This window comes from Wyeomyia smithii, chromosome 2 (genome assembly GCF_029784165.1).
Source record: "Wyeomyia smithii strain HCP4-BCI-WySm-NY-G18 chromosome 2, ASM2978416v1, whole genome shotgun sequence".
Taxonomy (NCBI): Eukaryota; Metazoa; Arthropoda; class Insecta; order Diptera; family Culicidae; genus Wyeomyia; species Wyeomyia smithii.
In genome coordinates, this window is record NC_073695.1 from 279,599,049 (window position 1) to 279,621,559 (window position 22,511).

Sequence of the window (22,511 nt, forward strand, 5' to 3'; positions counted from 1 at the left end):
TGTAAGTCACTTGGACATGACCATCACAGATTTTTCTCAAATTAAGGGAATTATTCATCTCGTGTCACTTTAGAAAAATCCCAATTTCGGTGTCGATTGACATACTCCTATAGTATATGGAAATTTAAAACTTTTTTCGTAAAAATGTTATATCTCATATTACCTCGGGGTGATAAATGTTTAATACGTAAAATTTTCTGAGAAATACGATGAAATGATCAAATTCAAAATAAAATTGGCTGCATTTTCCGAAAAAGGCATATTTAGTTTACAAAATAATCTATCTGGCAACACTTTCGTTCAAAAATAACATTTTTTCTGGATTCCTTGCTTTATTTTCTTCAAAAATCACTTATCACTTATTTCTGGACATCTTTCATCTGTAAATTGTAGGAAATAGAGAAAAAGGGTTTTGACAAAAAAATGTGTTATTTTGCAACAAAGAAAGGGTCCCACAGAGCGGGGGGTATTCCAAACGAGACCAAAATTGGGATTTTTTCAAAATGACACTAGATGAATAATTAACCCTAACTTCGAGCAAAATCAGTGATTGTCGTGTCCATGTTTGGCCAATATGTAATGTAGGTAATGAATTGATATTTTCGTATGAAATCAGCCCAAGAAACATTTAAGGTTTTAAAGCAAGTACAAAATAAGTTTTAAGAGAGTCTTCAACACCTTGATGAAATTTAAATTGTTACTTGGGAGGGGAGTCTTGGATCTAACAATGTGCAATTCTTTAATTTCTGATAAAATCCAGAATTGGCATGTCTCAGACGAGATTTCATTATCTGATTATGAACACATTATCTTTGAATGGGGGAGCAACAGAAGATCAACGGCGTCATATCGCGATCTCAAGAAAACAAACTGGGATCGATGTGCTAATCACTCGAGTTCTGCTGCTCCCACAAATCATAGTAGAATCAGTTCAATCGAGAAACTTGAACAAGCGAAACCGCGGAACATCCGCTATGCAGCTGTGGTGCATTATACATGAGCAGCCTAAGCCTTATTGGAAGCGTGTCAAGGCAACCATCCATCACGCGATCAATAGTGGCTGACTGGTTATCCTATACAGCACGTAGAGTACGGTAAGGATGATATACTACAAAATTAATGGACGCAGTAGTCTAATTACAAAACAGAGAAAAATCTTCAATAAAATCAAACAAGTGTGAAAACTTTCCACTAAAGCATTGACTCATGAACTAGCATGGACCTACCAAAATATGAATAGAACCATACCTGTATAAAAGAGTATGTGCAGAGGCCCACGAAATAATAATGATATGTGAGATCACTAACCATACATATATATTTCTTAGCAACAATTTGAATCAATTTCTTTTACTTTTTTGTATAAATTAAAAAAAAATGTTTTAATCCAAGCATTTAAATTCTGTTATTATGTTCGTTTTATACCCAAGAATTTACTAACAAATTTTGTAAAAAAAGAAAAGAGAAAGAATTGAAAGTTTTATGAAGTCTGGTTTCATCCTTGGGTAGAGAAATCTCGTCTTCTCGAAGAAGGTCCCTATGTAAGGTTTCGGTCTAGTCGGACCTCCGGTGCTCCAGGACAGACAAGGTTTCATTTTTTCAATTGATGAAAAAGTGCACAGGTTCATGAAATGTTCGATGACCAAATTTTTTTTCATTTGATATCGGATGTCTTAGAAGTCGACTTCCCAGGACGTAAAGATTAGGATAGTTTCTTTGTTCCAGAAGGTCTATTTTTACAAAGCAGGTATTTATGGAGTATCGCCGGATCTATATATTTTTGTGTTTCTGGACCGTTTGCGATCAAAAAGGGAATTTTCAATATAGAACATTTCATAAACTACTGCCTGTGCTTTTTTTTATCGGTCAAGGAGTGAAGCTTTGACCGATTTGAGACGCCACTTCCCGAGATCTGAAAACTTTCGGGTTCTGCGAATGATAAAAGTAAATAAATCCCAACAAATTTAATTACAAATTCCCAATAGTGTTGAGGAAGTTACCGTTTGTGATTGACTACACAAAACAATTTATTAATTGATGAATTATTATAAAATACTTGAGTAACAAACACAAAATTAGTATGAATCCCATTGCATCAAAAATACAAGTACTTTGACATCAAAAAGAGTTCCGCCTAGCAAAAGATCTGAAAATCCATGCTCTAATACATCCAAACGAGCTCAGACTAAACACTTACCACCCTTGTTCTCAACTATTTGTATAAGCTCTACAACAGTGATCAAGTTCTTGCAATCCCAGGTTCATTTTTTTGCGGATAAATTCATATATAAACCGACACAATCGTCATTAACTTCATTTGACTTTCTGTACGGAGTTTACAATCGAGAAATGTCCTTTCGGTGCGAAATTTCTGCTCTAATATTTGTCAAACATTACGTCGCCGAATTAATTGATAATATATAAAAGTCACATTTCGCCCACAACCACAACCCAAAATGAAACAAGTGAACATTGAAACGGCAAACTCCGTTAGTCAAAAACTCAAAATCCTCCCGAAATCACCTCCGTCCAGCGTCGGATTTCAATCTGGGTTTGACCCGAAACAACAGCACAACGACCAGAAATTAGCTGCTTCTTTCCATCGGGCACCTGGGCCAAGCCTTTTCTGCTGCTCGGTTGCCGTTGCCGTTCACTGACTCGTGGAAACGAACCGGCACAATAAACAAGCGTTCAATATCCATAAAATTTACTTCGAATTGATAGTGACCACGAATGGAAACGATCCGCGGCTAATGAATCTTGGATGATGAGGATAATCCGTGCCGTGCTGCCGAAAATATAGAATGAAGAAGGCAGCAAGGAATGCAAAACAAAAACGGAACGAATGCTGGAGGCTCCCGGGGCACTGGCAATAGCCCATACAGATTAGAATGATATGATGTTTTTGTATGTTTTTCACCGTCTATCTAGTTTCTTGGTCAATGTTTGCAAGACAACTGTGGACAAATAATCACCGCCATCATCATCATCATCTTCTACTTCAAATAATAATGATACGTTTAAGTGAATTAAATTATGACAGTCTATAGATGTGTTTGAAAAACAGATCGAAAATCTGCACTACCATCAAAGATTGACAAATTCGCGTATAATTAAACCGTCTCTTTGCGACCGAAAGGAAATCCTGGTTCGGAGCGATCCAACAGTATATAATTTCGCGTTTGTTTGAACAACAACAAAATACAGGATAGCAGCTGTTTACGGTACATATTTCTTGTTTCCAGAACCGTCTGCGACGGTAGCGACATTGAACTTCGTTTGTTTACGACCTTGCTCTCGCCATTAAACGGCCGATCCAAGTTCTTCAAGAGGAGAGAAACTTAGGATAGTCCGCCAGGGTGCGTCGATCGTTCGTTGACGCCTGCTGTGGGCTGCGTCTGATCCGATGACGCGAGGAATTTCGAAAGATTTTTTTGCATCATCAGCTTTGCGGTTGTTCGAGACAAGTGGAGTTTCTTTTTTTATATTTTTTGCGAATGAATAAAACTGATGTGGGTGAGTCTGAACCGGCTGTATGCCAGCGGTAAGATTACACAGAGTAAGCCAAGCTAAGTTTGGCTTGAGATTTCCTGTATTGCGGAGATAACTAGTTGAGTAACAACTGAAATGGGCATTGGAATGACAGTTTGCGATCTACATTGTTCGTAACTTGTTGTTTGCTTTAAACATTAGCAGCACTTATCAAACAATAATTAGGGTCGATGAACTTGCATTTATACGATAATCCAGTAATTGCTGGCATGGAACATTCAGGCAGAAATGCATCAAATTTGTCCCATTTAGGATTATACAATAACTAATCATCTTTGGGCTCTTTTCATAAAATAACAATCAATCAAATCGTCTAGCTTTTACTAGCAAGCGACAAAACCCATCCGTAAGATTAATGCCAACAGTTCGTCAGTATGACATCTGTCCTCACACCTCAGGCTTTGTTAACGGAAACCTTTGACGGTACGATTTCAACAGAAACTCGAGCAACTATTGGTATAAACTATCAGAAATCTTAAACACCCATCAAAACAGTCACCGCTCGTCTAGCAGGTCGGCCAACAAACACAGACGGTTTACGATTTGGTAAAATATTCAAACGACACGCATCGCTACTTCTATAGTTTTTTTACGATCACAAAACTCATTCCTTGCCTCGAGACTGAACATTATTGTTAAAGGAAGGCTTTAGCCCGACTATCAGCTATTCAAAAAAAAATATCACTCAAAACCTGCACACAACAAACCACAACACCTTTCACCACACATTGAATAGCTCAGCCAAACTAATGCGAGCGAACAACAGAATGTACGATACTTACTTATATGGCCATTAGTGGGATGAATCATCCCATTTGGTCGATATCCGGAAGGCATCTTTATCTCATTTATTTATAAACTGTTTAAACGCCTAATATTTCCTCGGCTTATTGTGCTGCGAATGCCCACAGAACCCACACGGAACAAAAACGTAAGTTTGCTGCGTTTCTTCTGATGTTCGGATTCACGCTTTTTCTACGCCGTCTAACTCGAACGGCTTGGCCGAGACTTTTCCAACCCAGTTGCCCAAGAAACCACTAACACCGGCACGCATGGACGATTTTTCACCGGGTGCACATGCACGTAATAATCACGGCTCGGTTTATGGATGGCTGTAGGGCACAAACTCTTTTTTTTTTCATTCGTTGCTTTGCAATGTGTAGCGTCTTCTGGTATCCTCCTCCAGCACCGTCACTAAGTAGGGGCGGATAGGTCCGGCTGCTTAAAACCAGAGCTCCTTCATCTTGATTGGGAGTCACACCACGGTGGTTAGTGTGAGAACTTCCCCCCGTCCAGCATTCCATTAATCACTAACATGCTCATATCGGGACACAGCCTAGCCCTCACCCACCGCACTAGAAAGGACCATTTTTTGCGAGTCCCACGAAGCCGTCTTTACTTATTTCATTGCTTTATTTTCACTTACGCGTTTCGTCTGTTGTTTTCTAGCTATTTTTTCCTCTTTCAACCAACGAACATTTATTTTTTTAAGCGATCTAACAACAGTTCTGCTTTTTTTCTATTCAGAGAGCTCTTTTCTTTCGCGGATAGTGTTTATTGCCACCTCGAACTATTTGCTTGGATTCCTACGCTTGAACTGTTCGAAGCGAAGCAGCAGCTCGTGGTACGGCAACTGTTGGCAATAGACAGAGGATGCACCTTTTTTGGAGCAAGCCCGCGTTGTTCCTTTTCCCCCTGCTCCACCTTGTACCTGTCTGCTAGTCCAAGTGTATCTTCTTTTTTCTTTCCGCTGGCTGCCGAGTTGCCACAGTCTGTAAAGAGAACGGAAAAAGAGGATCATGAAACGACATGGCGCGAAACGTATCGGATTCAGTTCATCTGCGATTCGTCCCAGTCAGCTCAACTGACTACTACTTGTTTGATGTTTTGCGTACGCAGTTGCAAGCAATTCCGTGTATCAAACGTATGCTGGTGGCGCGTTAGTGATGTTTAGTGGCAAACATTTTGGCCACCAGGTCGTGTGCTATCGAGAAAGCCTGATGGGTGAGGGAAATGTAAACTTTCAGTGCATCACTGAATACCTGATAATCTGATTTGTGATATCTATAATTGTTCGATTTGTTCAGGCTTGTATTCTTTCATTACATGTATTGAAGGTAGCAAAAAGGGTGAATTTAACAAGCTTGGTTTTTCATTAGGTTTGCTCACCATAAATTCGCCTGATTTCTTTTAAAATCAGTTAAGTTAAGAATAATGGAGTTCCGCAAATTCCTTGCATAAATAGCAAAGCCTTGGTACTACATTCCGATTCGGAACTTGACCTTCTGTTTATTTATACACAGACTTCGCAGCCGAATGTTTAGTGTACAGGACAATTGCTGGGCTAGCGCTACGATCCTACTGACACTAACAGTATCTCCCGAGCCGAGACTCGAACATACGACGACTGGCTTGTAAGGCCGGTATCGTACCTCGAGACCATCTGAGAGACCTTGCATAAATACTTAATTTGTTTTGCGTAGTATATAAATCTTCTTTTTTCATTCTGTGCCGAACACGCATCAGCATCGGTTGTGCTTCGAAATCGCTCCGATAAACTTCAATACGTGTGTGCAAGTGGTGGCATTTTTTGACCGGTGTCTTTTGTCTAGATTGCTGTATTGCAAGGTCAAGCGCCTTTGTGTTACTGTGTCGCTTTGTAGCTGCCTGCTGTCGAACGATTTGGTGGTGAGTGCAGTGCACTCCAACACGAAGGAGAAAAAGAAAGGAAGGTACTTGCTTCTTGTCTGTCCCATCGGCGCGCTAGGTTTAGCGCGATGGATGTAGACCCCCCACCTCCCGCACCTCCATCCTCGAATCCCCTCGACCCTGTCCCTCCTGCCCCCCTCCTAATATTAATTCCTCAGCTTCCTCAAGTGTCAGATTGTATCCAGATGGATCGACTCTTCCGGTGGCAGTTTACCTCAGGCCTAAAGCGGGGCCGAAATCGAAATCTTTAAACATTCTACAGATTTCGAAAGACCTGACGTCACACTTTAAAGCTGTGACTGAAATTTTAAAAATCAGGCCGAACAAGCTCCGTGTTGTGGTCAATGACCTTAAAGAGGCCAACGATATAGCTTGCTCCGAGCTTTTTACACGGGAATACCGTGTCTATGTACCCGCTAGAGATGTGGAGATCGACAGTGTCGTGACCGAATCGAGTCTGTCCGTCGAGTGTATATTGAAAAGTGCTAAAGGGTGCTTTAAAAACAACACATGTCCCGATGTGAAGGTGCTCGACTGCAAGCAATTGCGGTCGGTATCGATCGTCGGTGACAAAAAAAGGTTACACTCCGTCAGACTCGTTTCGAGTTACGTTCGCCGGGTCTGCACTACCAAGCCACATCTCGATCCACCGGGCTCGTCTTCCTGTGAGGCTATACGTTCCCCGCGTCATGAACTGCACTCATTGCAAGCAGTTAGGCCATACAGCCGCCTACTGCTGCAATAAGGCACGTTGTGGCAAGTGTGGGGAGTCTCATGCGGAAGATTCTTGCAGTGTTAACGCTGAAAAGTGTATTCACTGCGGGGAAAATCTGCATGAGCTCTCGACATGTGCGGTGTACTTGCAGCGCAGGGATAAAATAAAACGGTCTCTCAAAGATCGTTCAAAGCGTTCCTACGCTGACATGCTGAAGAAGACCGTTACCACTTCTCCCGTTACTTCGAACCCCTTTGATCTGTTGTCCTCTGATGAAACCGATTCTGACGATTCACCAGCGGGAACATCTTATGCCAATCCTGGGGAGTCTAGAAAGAGGAAAAATATTTCCTCTCCTAAACTTCCCCGAAAGGGTCCTAAGATTTCCCAAAGTGAAATTAATGGAACGAACAAACCTAAAAGTGCAGCGGAAAAACCGAAGCAAACCCCTCCTGAGCTTGCAAATTTAAAGTCCCAGAAGGAGTTCCCAGCACTTCCTGGAACATCTAAAACCCCAGTTGTTACTTTTGCACATCCAGATGAAAAATCAAATGCTGGACTGGTGAAATTTTCTGACATTGTGGACTGGATTTTTGAAACTTTCAATGTACCCGATCCAATAAAAGATTTTCTTACGGCATTCCTCCCAACAGTTAGAACATTTTTGAAGCAGTTGACTGCTCAATGGCCCCTCCTTGCAGCGATTGTATCCTTCGATGCCTAATTCATCTGCGTATACGAAGGATTCTATCTCTGTCTTACAGTGGAATTGTAGAAGTATTTTACTAAAAATGGATTCATTTAAAGTTTTAATAAATAGAAACAAATGCGATGCATTTTCCCTTTGTGAAACTTGGCTTACTTCAAATATTGATCTCAACTTCCATGATTTTAATATTATTCGCCTTGATCGAGACACCCCATATGGAGGAGTACTTTTGGGGATTAAAAAGTGCTATTCTTTCTATCGTATTAACCTCCCCTCGATTCCAGGCATCGAAGTTGTCGCATGTCAAATGACAATACAAGGTAAAGAGCTTTGTATTGCCCCAATATATATTCCTCCCAGAGCACAGGTTGGGCAACGGCTGCTCTTTGTTTTAATAGAACTTCTTCCCTCGCCACGCTTGATTTTGGGAGACTTTAACTCTCATGGCGTGGCTTGGGGTTCCCCTTCTAATGATAACCGCTCCTCTTTAATTTATAACCTTTGCGATGACTTCGGCATGACTATTCTAAACAACGGTGAAATGACACGTGTCCCGAAACCCCCAGCGCGCCCAAGCGCTTTGGATCTCTCTTTATGTTCGACGTCGCTACGGTTGGATTGCACATGGAAGGTAATCCTCGATCCTCACGGTAGCGACCATTTGCCTATTCTTATTTCAATTACCAACGGGTCAACTCGCATGCGGCCAATTGACATTCCGTATGACCTCACACGGAATGTTGATTGGAAGTTATACGAGGAAATGGTTTCAGAAGCTGTCGAGTCGATTCAACATCATCCACCACTTGAAGAATACAACCTTTTCGCGGGCTTGATTCTCGACGCCGCGTTGCAAGCCCAAACGAAGAAATATCCCGGCGTAACGATCAAAGAACGGCCTCCCACTCCGTGGTGGGACCAAGAGTGCTCCGATGTCTACACGCAAAGATCCGACGCGTTTTTGGCCTATCAGAAGAAAGGTATACCTGGCGACTAAATACGGTATTCGGAGCTTGATACTAAGCTTAGAAGCTTGGCTAAAGCAAAGAAACGCGGATATTGGCGTCGGTTCGTGAACGAGACGTCAAGGGAGACATCGATGAGCACTCTTTGGAACACAGCCCGAAGAATGCGGAATCGCGTAACGGTCAACGAAAGCGAGGAGTCTTCAAGTCGGTGGATATTTGATTTTGCCAGGAAAGTATGTCCGGACTCTGTTCCTGCGCAAAACTTTGTTCGCGATGCGTCTCCGGGCCACGACGCGATAGAATCACCTTTTACGATGGCAGAATTTTCAATTGCCCTCCTGTCCTGTAACAATAACGCGCCTGGGTTAGATAGAATCAAATTCAACTTGTTGAAGAATCTACCCGGCAATGCCAAGAGGTGCTTGTTAAACTTGTTCAATAAGTTCCTGGAGCAAAATATTGTACCGCAGGATTGGAGGCAAGTGAGGGTGATCGCCATCCAAAAACCGGGAAAACCTGCCTCTGATCACAACTCCTATAGGCCGATTGCAATGCTATCCTGTATCCGGAAATTGATGGAGAAAATGATACTCCGTCGTTTAGACCACTGGGTCGAATCAAATGGTCTACTGTCAGATAATTTGGTTTCCGCCGTGCCAAAGGGACGAATGATTGTCTTGCGTTGCTTTCAACAGATATCCAGCTGGCGTATGGTCGCAAAGAACAAATGGCGTCTGCGTTCTTGGACATTAAGGGGGCTTTTGATTCCGTTTCTATTGACATTCTTTCGGGTAAACTTCACCGACAAGGATTTTCTCCAATTTTGAATAATTTTTTGCACAATTTGCTGTTCGAAAAGCACATGCATTTTACGCATGGCGATTTGGCAACTTTTCGAATTAGCTACATGGGTCTTCCCCAGGGCTCATGTTTAAGCCCCCTTCTTTACAATTTTTATGTAAATGACATCGACGAATGTCTGGCAAACTCATGCACGATAAGACAACTTGCAGACGACAGTGTAATCTCTGTTATAGGAGCCAAAGCTGCCGATTTGCAAGGACCATTGCAAGATACCTTGGACAATTTGTCTGCTTGGGCTTTACAGCTAGGTCTCGAATTCTCTCCGGAGAAGACTGAGATAGTAGTTTTTTCTAGGAAGCATGAACCTGCTCAGCTCCAGCCACAATTAATGGGTAAAACGATTTCTCAGGTTTTGGTACACAAGTATCTTGGTGTCTGGTTCGACTCTAAAGGCACCTGGGGTTGTCACATTAGGTATCTGATGAAAAAAAGCCAACAAAGAGTAAATTTTCTTCGTACAATAACCGGATCATGGTGGGGAGCACACCCGGGAGACCTTATAAGGCTTTACCAAACAACCATATTGTCGGTAATTGAGTACGGGTGTTTCTGCTTCCGCTCCGCAGCAAACACACATTTGATCAAACTGGAGCGAATACAATTTCGTTGTTTGCGTATCGCCTTAGGTTGCATGCAATCGACCCATACGATGAGTTTGGAGGTCTTAGCTGGAGTTCTACCATTGAAAAACCGCTTCTGGAGCCTGTCTTCTCGTATTCTTATCAAATGTGAGGTCTTGAACCGTCCTGTGATTGAAAATTTTGAAAGGTTAATCGAACTTAATTCTCAAACCCGTTTTATGACATTGTATTTCAATCACATGTCACAAAATATTAACCCTTCTCCGAATATTCCAAATCGTGTCAACTTATTAAATACTTCTGATTCTACTGTGTTTTTCGATACATCCATGATAGAAGAAACTCGTGGAATCCCGGATCATTTACGCGTGCAGCAGATCCCCAAAATTTTTTCCAATAAATATCGAAACATCAACTGCGACAATATGTTCTACACTGACGGATCACTTATCGATGGGTCCACTGGCTTCGGTATCTTCAATAACAATTTAACCGTCTCCCATAAGCTCGATAATCCTGCTTCTGTTTACGTCGCAGAATTAGCTGCAATTCAGTACACCCTGGGGATCATCGAAAAAATGCCCACGGACCATTATTTCATCTTAACGGATAGTCTCAGTTTCATTGAGGCTCTCCGATCGATGAAAGATGTTAAGCACTCTCCGTATTTCCTGGGGAAAATACGGGAACATCTGAGTGCTTTATCCGAAAAATCTTTTCAGATCACCTTAGTGTGGGTCCCTTCTCACTGCTCGATACCGGGCAATGAGAAAGCGGACTCTTTGGCTAAGGTGGGCGCTACAAACGGTGAAATTTATGAAAGACCAATTGCTTTTAATGCATTTTTTGCATTTGTACGTCAGAATACGATCATCAGTTGGCAAAATTCTTGGACCAGAGGGGAACTGGGAAGGTGGTTACATTCCATTATACCCAAGGTATCGACGAATCCATGGTTCAAGGGGTTGGATGTAGGTCGAGATTTCATTTGCGTGATGTCTCGGCTTATGTCCAATCACTATAGATTTGATGCGCATCTTCGTCGTGTTGGGCTCGGAGAAAGCGGTATCTGTGCCTGTGGTGAAGGTTATCACGACATAGAGCACGTTGTTTGGTCATGCCCTGTCCACCGTGACGCCAGGTCTAAATTAGTAGCTTCTCTTCGGGCCGGAGGTAGACGGCCAGCTGTACCTGTTCGTGATGTCTTGACGAGCCGTGACATACCCTACATGACCCTTATATACATTTTCCTAAAATCCATCCATGTCCCAGTCTAGTCCCGTTCCCCTCCGTGTACACCCAACAAAACGATAAGAACACGTTTGAACCTTAAGAAGAGGTTTTGGAATCAACAACTGCACCCCACACGAGTTCACCAGGACCTGAGAACCCGAGGCCTTCAGTGATATCTTGGCTCAGCGGCACATACCATAGGCCACTTGAACACCAGCGAACAACAACAACGAACCATAACCAGCAACTAGCCCCCGCACAATACCTTCAGGACCCGAGAATTACAAGCCACTCTTCCAGCTCATGACATCGTGGCTCAGCAGAACAAATCCATACATGCTGCATATTCATGGCCATTCGAAGAGCATCAGACGACCATCAAACTACAAAACAGTGATTGAAAAATACATCCCAGTTTTAAGATAGACTTAATTTCAGCTCGTAGTCGGCAGCGAGGATAAAAAATTTGCTTTAAGATTTTAAGTCTTCAGATATAATTGGCGCCGTTGAACATTAAATTGTATTTGTGCCGTGTCAAATAAATGATATGAGAAAAAAAAAATCTTCTTTTTTATATTTTTTTATTTGGGGATGAAGGTAGAAAAATGAATTAACTAACCTTGTGGATTCAAGTCCAACCTGCTGAACTATATTTTTAAAAGTTTCCAAAAGTTCATCCCTACATATACTGTCGAAAAGAAAATAATAATAGCTTGACTTGTTTTATAGTCAATAAAAAAAAACGATGCTTAATTGTTATTTCATTCACATCTGGGGCAATGGTTGACGTGGGTAGTACGGGAAGTAGAATCCACTTGGAAAATATTTTTAAGAAAGCTCAATCACTAGAGACTGTCGAACAAAACTAAAAATTCAAATACTTTCTACGTTCGAAATATGACATTGCCAATGTCTGTCAATTTTGGTCAATATCTGTCAATGTCTGTCAAAGTCTGACAAAACCTGTCAATGTTTGTCCATGTTTATCTGTCTGTCTGTCAATGTCTGTCTGCCTGTCAATGTCTGAAATATGAAATTGTCGATGTCTGGCAATTTTTGTCAACATCTGTCAATGCCTGTCAATGCCTTTCAATGTCGGACAAAATCTGTCAATGTCTGTCTGTCTGTCTGTCTGTCTGTCTGTCTGTCTGTCTGTCTGTCTGTCTGTCTATCAATATCTGTCAATGTTTGTCAATATATGTTGATATTTGTTAATGTCTGTCAATGTCAGTCTGTTTGTCGATGTCCGTTAATGTCTGTCAAAATCGGCCAATGTCTGCTAGTGTCTGTCAATGTCTGTCTGTCTGTCATTATCTGTCAATCTCTGTCAATATCTGTCAATGTCTGTCAATGTCTGTCAATGCTTGTCAATGTCTGTCAAAGTCTGTCAATGTCTGTCAATGTCCTTCAACGTCTGTCTGTCTGTCTGTCTGTCTGTCTGTCTGTCAATATCTGTCAGCGTCTGTCTGTCTGTGTTTGGAGAACAACTTAAAATGATCCAATCTCTGAGTATTTCCGTAATTAGGATGATGCTCAGAGAGCGAAAATCGACTGCTCAGAAACTTCAACCAACCAATATTATGTAATGAAACAACATTAATTGTAAAGCGTCTAATAGCCAATGTATTACAAGCAACAATATTTACGTTTACGTTTATGTGACCAACTTTCTAGCCGCAAGGTTACAAAGTACGTTTTGACAAGCGGGTGGTTGTGGGTTCAAATCTTAGTAGAGTCAGGCCATTCTTTGTCAACGAAGTTTTAAGCATGGGTTTATTTTCTGGCTCATTCCATCGGGTTGAATCTACAAAACCTCGACAAATACCTCTTGACAAAAATAAGTCCCTTTAACGTAACTGTTGCGGAAAAATGTTGATATAATACAAAACTCTTTAGAAGTTTCATGAAGGCTTTCTTCTACAATAGTCACAATAGGTACTAAGCAAAGCTGACTAATTCTTGTTGAAATATTTCTTTTCTCGTAAAATCTGAAAAAAACTCGAAACGTCTGCAATGTAGGATAACGATTACATTTGATGAGAGGGAAATGCTGAATTGCATCACCGGTCGATAAATTGCTGGCTACAAAACTCTGTGCAGATAATAATAATTCACATTTATACATGCAAAACTTATTGAATAATTGAAATTATGTCAGTGATGGATCGGCAAATGATAATGGGGTAACATATAAACGAATGGAGCCGCGATGACGGACGGAGATGAGGTGTGGATATGTTTTGGCATGCTTTGATGAACAAATTTGAGTGATCGATCGATCTACTGACCAATTGGCTCGACGATCAAACGGGTAGCCGACAAAGGAAAGAAAATAATAGAAATATCCAACATTTTTCGTTGTACGAAGCAAGCCACGAAAGATCTGTGAATACAGAGAATGACCAAAACATGCTAATTAGCTTCAGTTTCATAATTATGATGGACAGACAAACGTTGCGCACTATGCTGCTGTAGGGTACTGCTGTGCAATTTTTCGCCACTTTTGGCGATATCCTTCAAAAGGTTTGGTGCTCTACTTTTGTTGTTTTTTTTCCTCCCAGCGTTATGAACTCAAGAAGAGTATGAAAACTATTTGAGTGGATTAATCCAACTATCGAGATAACTTATAAATTTGATTGATTTTTTAATAAATATAGAATAGCTTGAATGTCAAAATAACCTTTTTTCTATTTAACAAACATTTGGTTTCGAATTTCCATTTAGACCACGTATCTCAGGCTTGGTCGGATCGTCTTTACGCTCGAATGAGGTGACCAGCCCACCGCCACGCAAAACGACTTGCCTGTACAGTTTTAGCTCAACCAACCAAGCCAGGCAGCCCGTCACTGATTTGCAGTTCTTCGATTTTTTGCAGACTCTTCATTTTTCACATTTGCTGCTTACAAATGGTGGCTGCTGGCTACGGCTCAGGTGTGTTGGGTTGGCATGGGAGTTCTGCACAGTGTTGATATTTTTACAGGAGCTACTTTTTTATCGGTTGCAACCTCCCAGCCGAGATGTTTAAATTTCATCGCTCTGATTGATGAAGCAATAGAGCGCGAGAAAAGAGAGTTGATACATATTTAATTTCAATAAACCATTTTTTCTGCAGACCGAAAGTGTAGTAAAACAAGCTGAATTCATGGTTATATTTGGTGTCGTTAGAACGATGGATATCAGTTTACATTCACAATTTTAACACAATTTATATATATTCTGCATTGCAAGTAAAATTTAAAATGTATATCTATGCAAATTTGGTAACGAACAGTATGAAAGTCTCCACACAGTTTTTTCCTTCGTTTAGAAATATAAACATGTGAAAGTGCGATCAAGCTTGTTGAACCAGAAGTGTCAAAGGAGATTTAGTATCAACAGGACAGACACCAATCATTAAATTTTCACTTTTCTCAGCGGCTAGTAAAACCGGCACTAATCTCCGGTGAAGCCCCTTGGCACCTATCGATATGGATGGTCAACGACCGATACCGTGTAACCAAGTGGCCAGCGCATACCATTCCCATAAGAAATACATTGGGTAAGCATCGTAGCTGACGTGCCGACGACGGTAGAAAGAGCGACAATTATAATTTTTAATTGTGGCTTGCCGCTTTTGGCCGCTCACGCGCGTTTGCCGGATGGATGTGAGTGATTTTTTAAGCGGATCTACAAGCTGGTACGATGTTGTTGTTTTTTGTTTTATTCGTAGCTAGCTGTAACCATCAACCAGTGCAAGTAAAAATTTCCTCATATGTAAGATCACTTTGCCGAATGAGGTCGAATTTCTTTGCGTCTACGTTTGGCACAGACATAACAAATGAATTTGATACAAGTTCCAAATTCAATTGATTTATCTCAATTATCTTTGCTACATGTAAAGTCACAAAGAAAACTGTTCTTCTGTGTTCTCGTATACTAACATGCAAATTTCTCGAACGGATACGTCCATCTCCAACGAGAAATCGATTTAAAGGTTCATCATATGAAAAAGGCGATACAAGTACAAAACATAAGCACCATGAACGAAAATAAGCAATATCATTACCGACTAATAATGACCCGATCGGGACCGGAAAACGAAAAAAAGCATTAAAATGTAGCACAAATTAATCGACCACATTTTCCGGCGAACACGGAATAAACGCTTCCCGCCCGAATCATTCCGACTGTATCCGATTATGGGCTTCAAAGATGGCACAAAACATTTTCTTGGCCGAGTAACGGAAATCGGGTTGTATCCGTCAACGAAATAGACAAAAAAAGGGTACAATGATAAAACAGTTCAAATCAACAGACAAAAAAGAGGTAAACAGTGATATACAGCAACAGCGGCACAGAAGCTCCCAGCTTGCGCGTCGTCGCGTTGGTTCGACAGTAGTGGCACAGGGGTGTCAATGCCAATGAATGGTGCTAATCAGGAACTGCACGAGGCACGACCAGAGCAGCCGCTCTTTATTGCTTCATCGCGATGGCAAAATATGCTGGAGAGTTTCTAGGTCAATGAGTAAGGTGGAAACTAATTATTGTTTTGATTTTGTTATTCTGTCGATGCAGTGGGCAGTACAAGACAATGATCTGGCTTTTGTCTGAGAGCAACGATTGCATGACTCGAGTTTAATTACAATCAACGTAGTTTTACTAGTGGGGATAGATATGAACTATAAATTAAAAATAGTCCATGGCCTAATTATTTTTTATTTTGGGTAAACTTACGTTTATTGGTTGTAATGTCAACATGAATAAAACTAAATGATTTTAGCTTTTCAAACCATAATATTCGCATAGATTGGTTACGTTTGTACGAAAGCTATATTTCTGGTTAGCATACCCATAAACAGTTGACCTCAGCAGACCCTTCGAAAAGATCAGGTTAAAGTACTTCAAACAAATCAATATTTTGTAGCTGTCAGCCCTAAACGTGCGTGACCTAAAAATTCCTTTCATCTCTATAATAGGCTTGCGCTTTCGGGTGAAGGTGGCGGCCACAGTTGTACCGTTCAGTTCGCACAGTCTTCACACATGTATGTATGCAAAGCAACAAATCGTGCGCCGGTCGATGTCCCAAAATGCAAGCCACGAACGGTGGTCAACGATTCATGGCCGCAGTCATGCGATGCTCGAAATAAACTGCTCTTTACCTAAAAAGAACTCGGCTTTAATTCAATCTATAAACCTCACAATGCGCACCGCCCCGAGACCTCCTCCGATGGATGATGGACCCTCCTCCAAATCGAAAACGTAGGTAATATTTACATTCAATACGCAAATGCTTCCACGCCTGAACAATTAATCATTATTTGTAACACAAAGTTGTACAACCGAACCTTAGAAACCCAAATGGGCGCAGGAGCCGATAGGATCTCCCTAGTTTAGACTAAAATCGGTCCCATCAATGGCTGTATCTGCCTTCCCAAAAAAAGAATTGCGCGCAGTTGAGCAATCCCTAATTGCATCTGGTTCGATCGCATTATGAAAAACAAGAGTTAGCCAATCAAAAGTAGACCTCAGTGACACGTTTTTTAGTTGAAGGCCCTTTTGTAACCCTCTGTTGTTACAGGTTTTGTGCATCTTTCTAGAGAATGGCAAGATACAGAATTCCAGTAAAAGTCAACATTCATCAATTCTTTAAAACCAAAACGCCATGGACAATCCAACTCGGCTTCTGTAACATTCGTGTGAAATTTGACCATTGAAACAATCCAACAACGACGAACGTACAGAAATGAACTTTGTTTGAATTCTCCAGACCAAATGCAGCCACAGTCCGTGTTGCCCACAATCTCGCGGTGGGATGCCTGAAAGTTCTGATAGCAGTTCCGGATAATTAATTGACTTTGATTGATTTATTATGACGAAGCGTTCGGCAACTGAGTCAGAAAAACCATAGCCGAAGAACGATAAGCAGCGTAAATTTAAATGAACTGCAGTAGAGGATCACGTTGCGGTGTGCGAAAAAAAATTCTACCAGGCGTTCTCGTGCTCTTCCGGACCTTATTAGCAAGTATGCTGCTAGTGTTCTCTTCGGGTTTTTTTGTCGCTCTTCCAAACAACCACAATGACCCTTGTCCGATATTTGATTGAGAGCCATCGAGCAAAATTTCATCTTCTCTTTCAGCAAACCTAAAATCAACGAACAGCTCGGCCGGGTTCTTGCAGATTTATCATAACAGCTTGAGTGCGAATTCAAAGATTTCACAGTCAATAGAAGATCAATTTTCATTAACTAGTACTGTGAGAATTTTACAATTCTCATGATCATTAAGAAATGTTTGACTATTTTTAAACAAACGTTACCATCCTCAAAAGGACGTCCAATCACTAACTTTTCGCCCCACTACGGAGAAAAGTGATCTTGACCTTGAAGCGTGCTGGCCGGTCGCATAGTCGCGCAAACTTTATCTGTGCACAATCGGCCAAGCGGCCAACATAAAAAGTAACACTCACTTGATGAATCACGTCTCGCACGATCTTCTCGCAGCATCAAACGGTGATGTTTCGCCGAGGTCGAGCAATTACAACGTATACCTCAGCTTCCTGATTAATATCTTTTTTTTTATTCACTGTAGCATAGAAGATTACCATTGAATTGCTGTTTCTCACTGCTGTGTGGTCAGAGTTCTTTACAACACTTTGCAACAATCTACAGAGTCCCACGATCGAAGGTCGTTAAATCGCTATCTTCTTCGCCATGAGCAGAACTAGTTCTTCTCCGTTTGCGGGACCGATCTTCTTCTATACACTCACCTCATAAACGGTTACATGACCAACCACCAGATGGTTGATACGATCAACACTAATCTTCTTCTGTGGTGACCAGTTTCTATCAGATGGGTTAGACTAAAATGCCTTCTTCATCACCCGCGTCCTAAATGCTTCACAGCTTCTCCGCTCGAACGAAAAATTAATATTTGAAACACATAAAAACCATTACACGAAGTATCAACAGTCAAATATTTAAATATTCCGGGCAAGTTATTTATTGTTTTATTTCATTCATTCTCGTCGATGGTCTCGTTGAACGATAGTTTCCACTAAAGTTTATAACGACTTATTGAATCGATAGTCTGTTCAAGCTGCAAACAGTGTTTATGCTACGCCTCGAGTTTTCCATCAGATCCGACCGGTCCTCGTCGATGGTTCAACAAGTTCCGTCTGTTAGCATATATTTATTTAATTCGCTTGTTCTTGTCCCGTTTTATCTCAAAATGACTGTTCTACTGCCAATCTAGCGGAGCCAAGGCTCTTGGTCTTTTTCTCCACTTATAGAACACAAACACAGTCACAAGATAACGCGCCAACCCATTGCCTTCGAAAAACCATTAATGAAGCAAATACAACTCGCCAACAAGCCCTTAAGGGCCGTTTATCAGCCGTTTAACATAGTTAATTCGATTTATTTTATATTTTTAATAGCGTTTCTGCATTTAAACGCCCGCGCACTTTCTTTCAAACAGCGGCACACTCGGCTCGCGCTGCCACGCGATCTTTTATTGGCTAATTAAAGAAATCACACCGCGAATCCACACACCGCTAGAATCACTCCACTAGAACGTCTTTAGCCCGCCTTACCGTTTCTGGCACTAACCTTCCCGAGCTGCAAAAATACACTGTTCCTGACGCTCAGTCGAAGAGTCTACCGCCAGCTGATCGAACTACGCGCCTTATTATTATTCCATGTTTCTTCCTGTCCACCGTCTCCGTTTTATCCAACCCGTGTACAGAATTCGATTGTCGGAAAGCACACAGAATACAAACCGGCATCGCGTTTCGCGCCGCGCGAGCACGTGATGGCAACCGGGAACGACAGTCGTGTATTCACTCTTCAATCGTTGCCGCAAGACTGAACCACCCGTACTCAAAGCTCCACTGGTAAAGGTGCTCAACCCACTCGAAAGGCGGAATTGTTTTCATCGGCTGAACGGGTGAACGCGGAGTTCATCTATGCCAGACGGATAAATTTTGTTATGCTATGGGGTTCATGATGCACTCTCATTGCATTGTGATACAGTAGACCAAACAAGTTTAAATGAATCATATTGCTACAAAAACAGATGACTTGGATTTGATTTCTCCATCAGCTGATTTCTTAGGAAATTGGGATGTCACTTTAAAGATTTTGCAAGGAGTCGTAACTGTTTTAGTACCGTAAAACGTGGTGATTAGAAACAGTCTCCGATATTCTTGCAGTGCACAAAAAATACTTTGAATATCTAGAACGAATATGAAAGTTTTAAAACATGGGTCTTGCCTCCCTTTATCCAGGGTGTAACTATCATTTCAATACAATGAGAAATTAATTCTTTTATTGAAAAAGTGTTGCATGTTTCTAATCACCCGCAATGGGGCGAATAGAAATACTCGTCAATCGAATTCGTTTTCATCGTTCTGATGAAAGATTCGAGTCGAATATGTTCTATTAGAGTCCTTATAAGGAACAGGAGGATTTGTGGTTGAGTCAAGCATTTACACCGGTTCGGGATCTTTCTGTATTTCGTCTGATACACGACGTTTTTAGCAACACTTTGTCCTGGTAGAACTGAAATCTTGGTCCATTTCTCTCAGGTTTTTGATATTTACGTTGGTCCATGTCGAACAACACGAAGCAGATACAGTCAGGTTCTTTAAAGCCGAGGAAACATACCTCGTGAAAACCTCGCGTCAAATCAAAAGTTCGCGTAAAAAATCGTGTTAATCAAAAAATCTGCAGAAAATAAACTATCAGGAAACACCCGAGATGCTCTAAGACCAGCATTTAAAATTGTCTTCTTCGACGGTCATTTTGGATCTTCCGGAAAGCGGAAGGATCTTTTTTGACTAATTATTTTACTCAATAGCACCTTTTTGGTTCCCAACTAGCGTTAAATCGAAAATTCACACCAAGCTTTCGTCACGTTGTTGGCTACTGGTTTCCCGAATAATGTAAGATAACAGCTCTCAGGGAATAAAGTAAGATAACAGCTCTCAGGGTATCTGAATAACAAATCATGGCATTTTTGGATTCATTTTGTTTTTCTCTGTTATCTAAATATAGAATATCATGTTATAGGATTTGGCTTACTTGATAACAAGGCATCACATTATGTTATCGTTTTGTTGTTCAACTTTACTCGGGTTGGTTGTCTGCTCGATTGGGTTCTAAGGATAACATCTGATTAATAACGAAGTATTTGATTCCATTTTTTTCTATTTTTAAAAAGGCTTTGCCTAATTAGGCATTCGCCTGTTCCGTATTTCATGATTGCTTGCCAAAGCGACAGTTTTTTCTGTGTAAAATCTCAACAACTTGCCTCAGGCGGAACGGATACATTTTTTTATACTTTTTTGGACCTGTTAGGTTGTTAGTCCAGACCATGGTGGGCTGAGAATGTACGAAACATGTTCCAGGCATCATTTTACATAAAAAAAGTGATAGAATTTTTCAAATCAACTTGTTTTTTGTGCAGGAAATATTCGTTATGGCGTTATTTCTTTTTGCCCCGTAAATCTGAAAACCAGAGCCTCCATTTTGTAATTTTTTCAAGCTAACCGACAGTAGTGCTGCTAACTGATAAATAGCTGTGCGGGTTTAAAAATATTGTCAAAAACTTATAAAGGGTGTACGGCCTCAAATTGCATCATTTTCAAACGGATATAACTTTTCACTCATTGGGTATTTTCTATTGAACATTCGGGAAAAATTTGTTCAATGTGTATTGTTGACACTGTGTAAGTTGCACTCAGCTGCTGGTGCTATCGTTGCGAAGATGGAGTCGGAAAAATAGAAAGAGCGTAAAGAAATTTTGCTCACATACCTCGGAAATCCGATTTTTTTTTTTTTTTGGAGCTATTTCTGTCCGGAAAACCCATCACTCAGTCACCTAGCTTTAAATATCTCGTAGTATAGTATGACTCTAAGCGCACATGGGAAAAACATGTCAATTACCTGAAGCAAAGATGCCAACCGAGAATTAATTGTCTTCGGATGGTAACAGGAACCACATGGGGAACTCATCCAGAGGATTTGGTACGACGATTCTGCCCGTAATACAATATGGCAGCATATGCTTCAGAGGTGTCGCAGCCTCACACATGCTGAAGCTAGAGAGGATACAATACCAATGTTTGGGTATCGCTCTAGGCTGCATGCAATCAACGCATACCATGACTCTAGAAGTCATAGCTGAAGTGCTACCACTCAAAGAGAGACTTTTTTAACCAGGCCCTCCGTTTTCTCATTAGATCGGAAATAGCAAATCCAATCCTTATTTCGATCTATGAGAAATGTTTGGAAGCTGTTCAGAAACCTTGTATGTCAGTATACCAGCGGTTCATGTCCATGGAGATAAACCCTTCGGTTTCAAACCGTGAGATTTGAACATCGCTCAAAAATCATTCTGTTGTATTTGATTTGACGATGAAACAAGAAATCCATGGAATTCCCGAACACCTTGAACCAATAGTTTTCGGCAAATGTCGGCCACCTCCCAGAACAGAATTTCTTTTTCACGGATGGATCTGTAATTGATGGACACTCCGGATATGGCGTTTTCTACGCGAATCATCGCATATCGCGCAAACTGGCACAGCCTTATACGTAGCTGAATTAGCTGCCATACACAATTCGCTGCGAATTGTCGAGCTTAAGATACCAGGCAATTATTTCTTCTCCGATCGATTAAACCGGTCAAACATCCGTTCTATTTCCTTCCGGAAATAAGACGGATATTAGAAGTACTGGTTGATCGGTCTTTCATTTTCTGCTTAGTGTGGGTCTTTTTATATTGCTGAATCCCAGGCAATGAAGAAGCTGATTTAATACCTTTTTTCTGTGTGGACTCATCACTGCGACCAGAGCTTAAATCTATTGTGATATTGCCCAGGTGTTTTCTGTACTCCGCACTTCATATTATTGACAGTGTCACTATTGAAGTAAGTGATACGCTTATCTTTCATATCCGTGTTTGTGTGTAAATTTTACCTTTCCGTTTCAAGCTTACTGGTCTACTATACCGAGCGCCTCTGTCCATCCTAACAATATCGCCTAATTACAATTCCCTGTAGAGAACTTTCATACGTTACTCACACCAGTTTTATTATAATAAGGACTTATTTTTGATAGAAGGAGAGTCAACAGGGGTACTGTAGAATTCAGATTGAGGGAAGGATACGTGGTGGGGAGCCTGAGAATAAACCCATGCTAA

At 41.0% G+C, this 22,511-nt stretch overlaps 1 protein-coding gene across 3 annotated transcripts in view; it reads right to left on the reverse strand.

The window, feature by feature from the left end:
* Positions 1–19,171, reverse strand: part of LOC129721785 (calpain-11-like) — a 123,034-nt gene extending 103,863 nt beyond the window's left edge. For 2 of the 3 annotated variants that reach the window (XM_055674729.1, XM_055674727.1), the window contains exons 1-2: positions 17,776–19,171; positions 4,335–5,324 (exon numbers count right to left, since the gene is read on the reverse strand). In XM_055674729.1, the coding sequence (XP_055530704.1) occupies positions 4,335–4,389 (55 nt within the window). In that variant the 5' untranslated portion in view covers positions 4,390–5,324; positions 17,776–19,171. The remainder of the gene's footprint in view (positions 1–4,334; positions 5,325–17,775) is intronic. The other variant, XM_055674728.1, reaches the window with a different exon arrangement.
* Between the last annotated feature and the right edge of the window lie 3,340 nt (positions 19,172–22,511).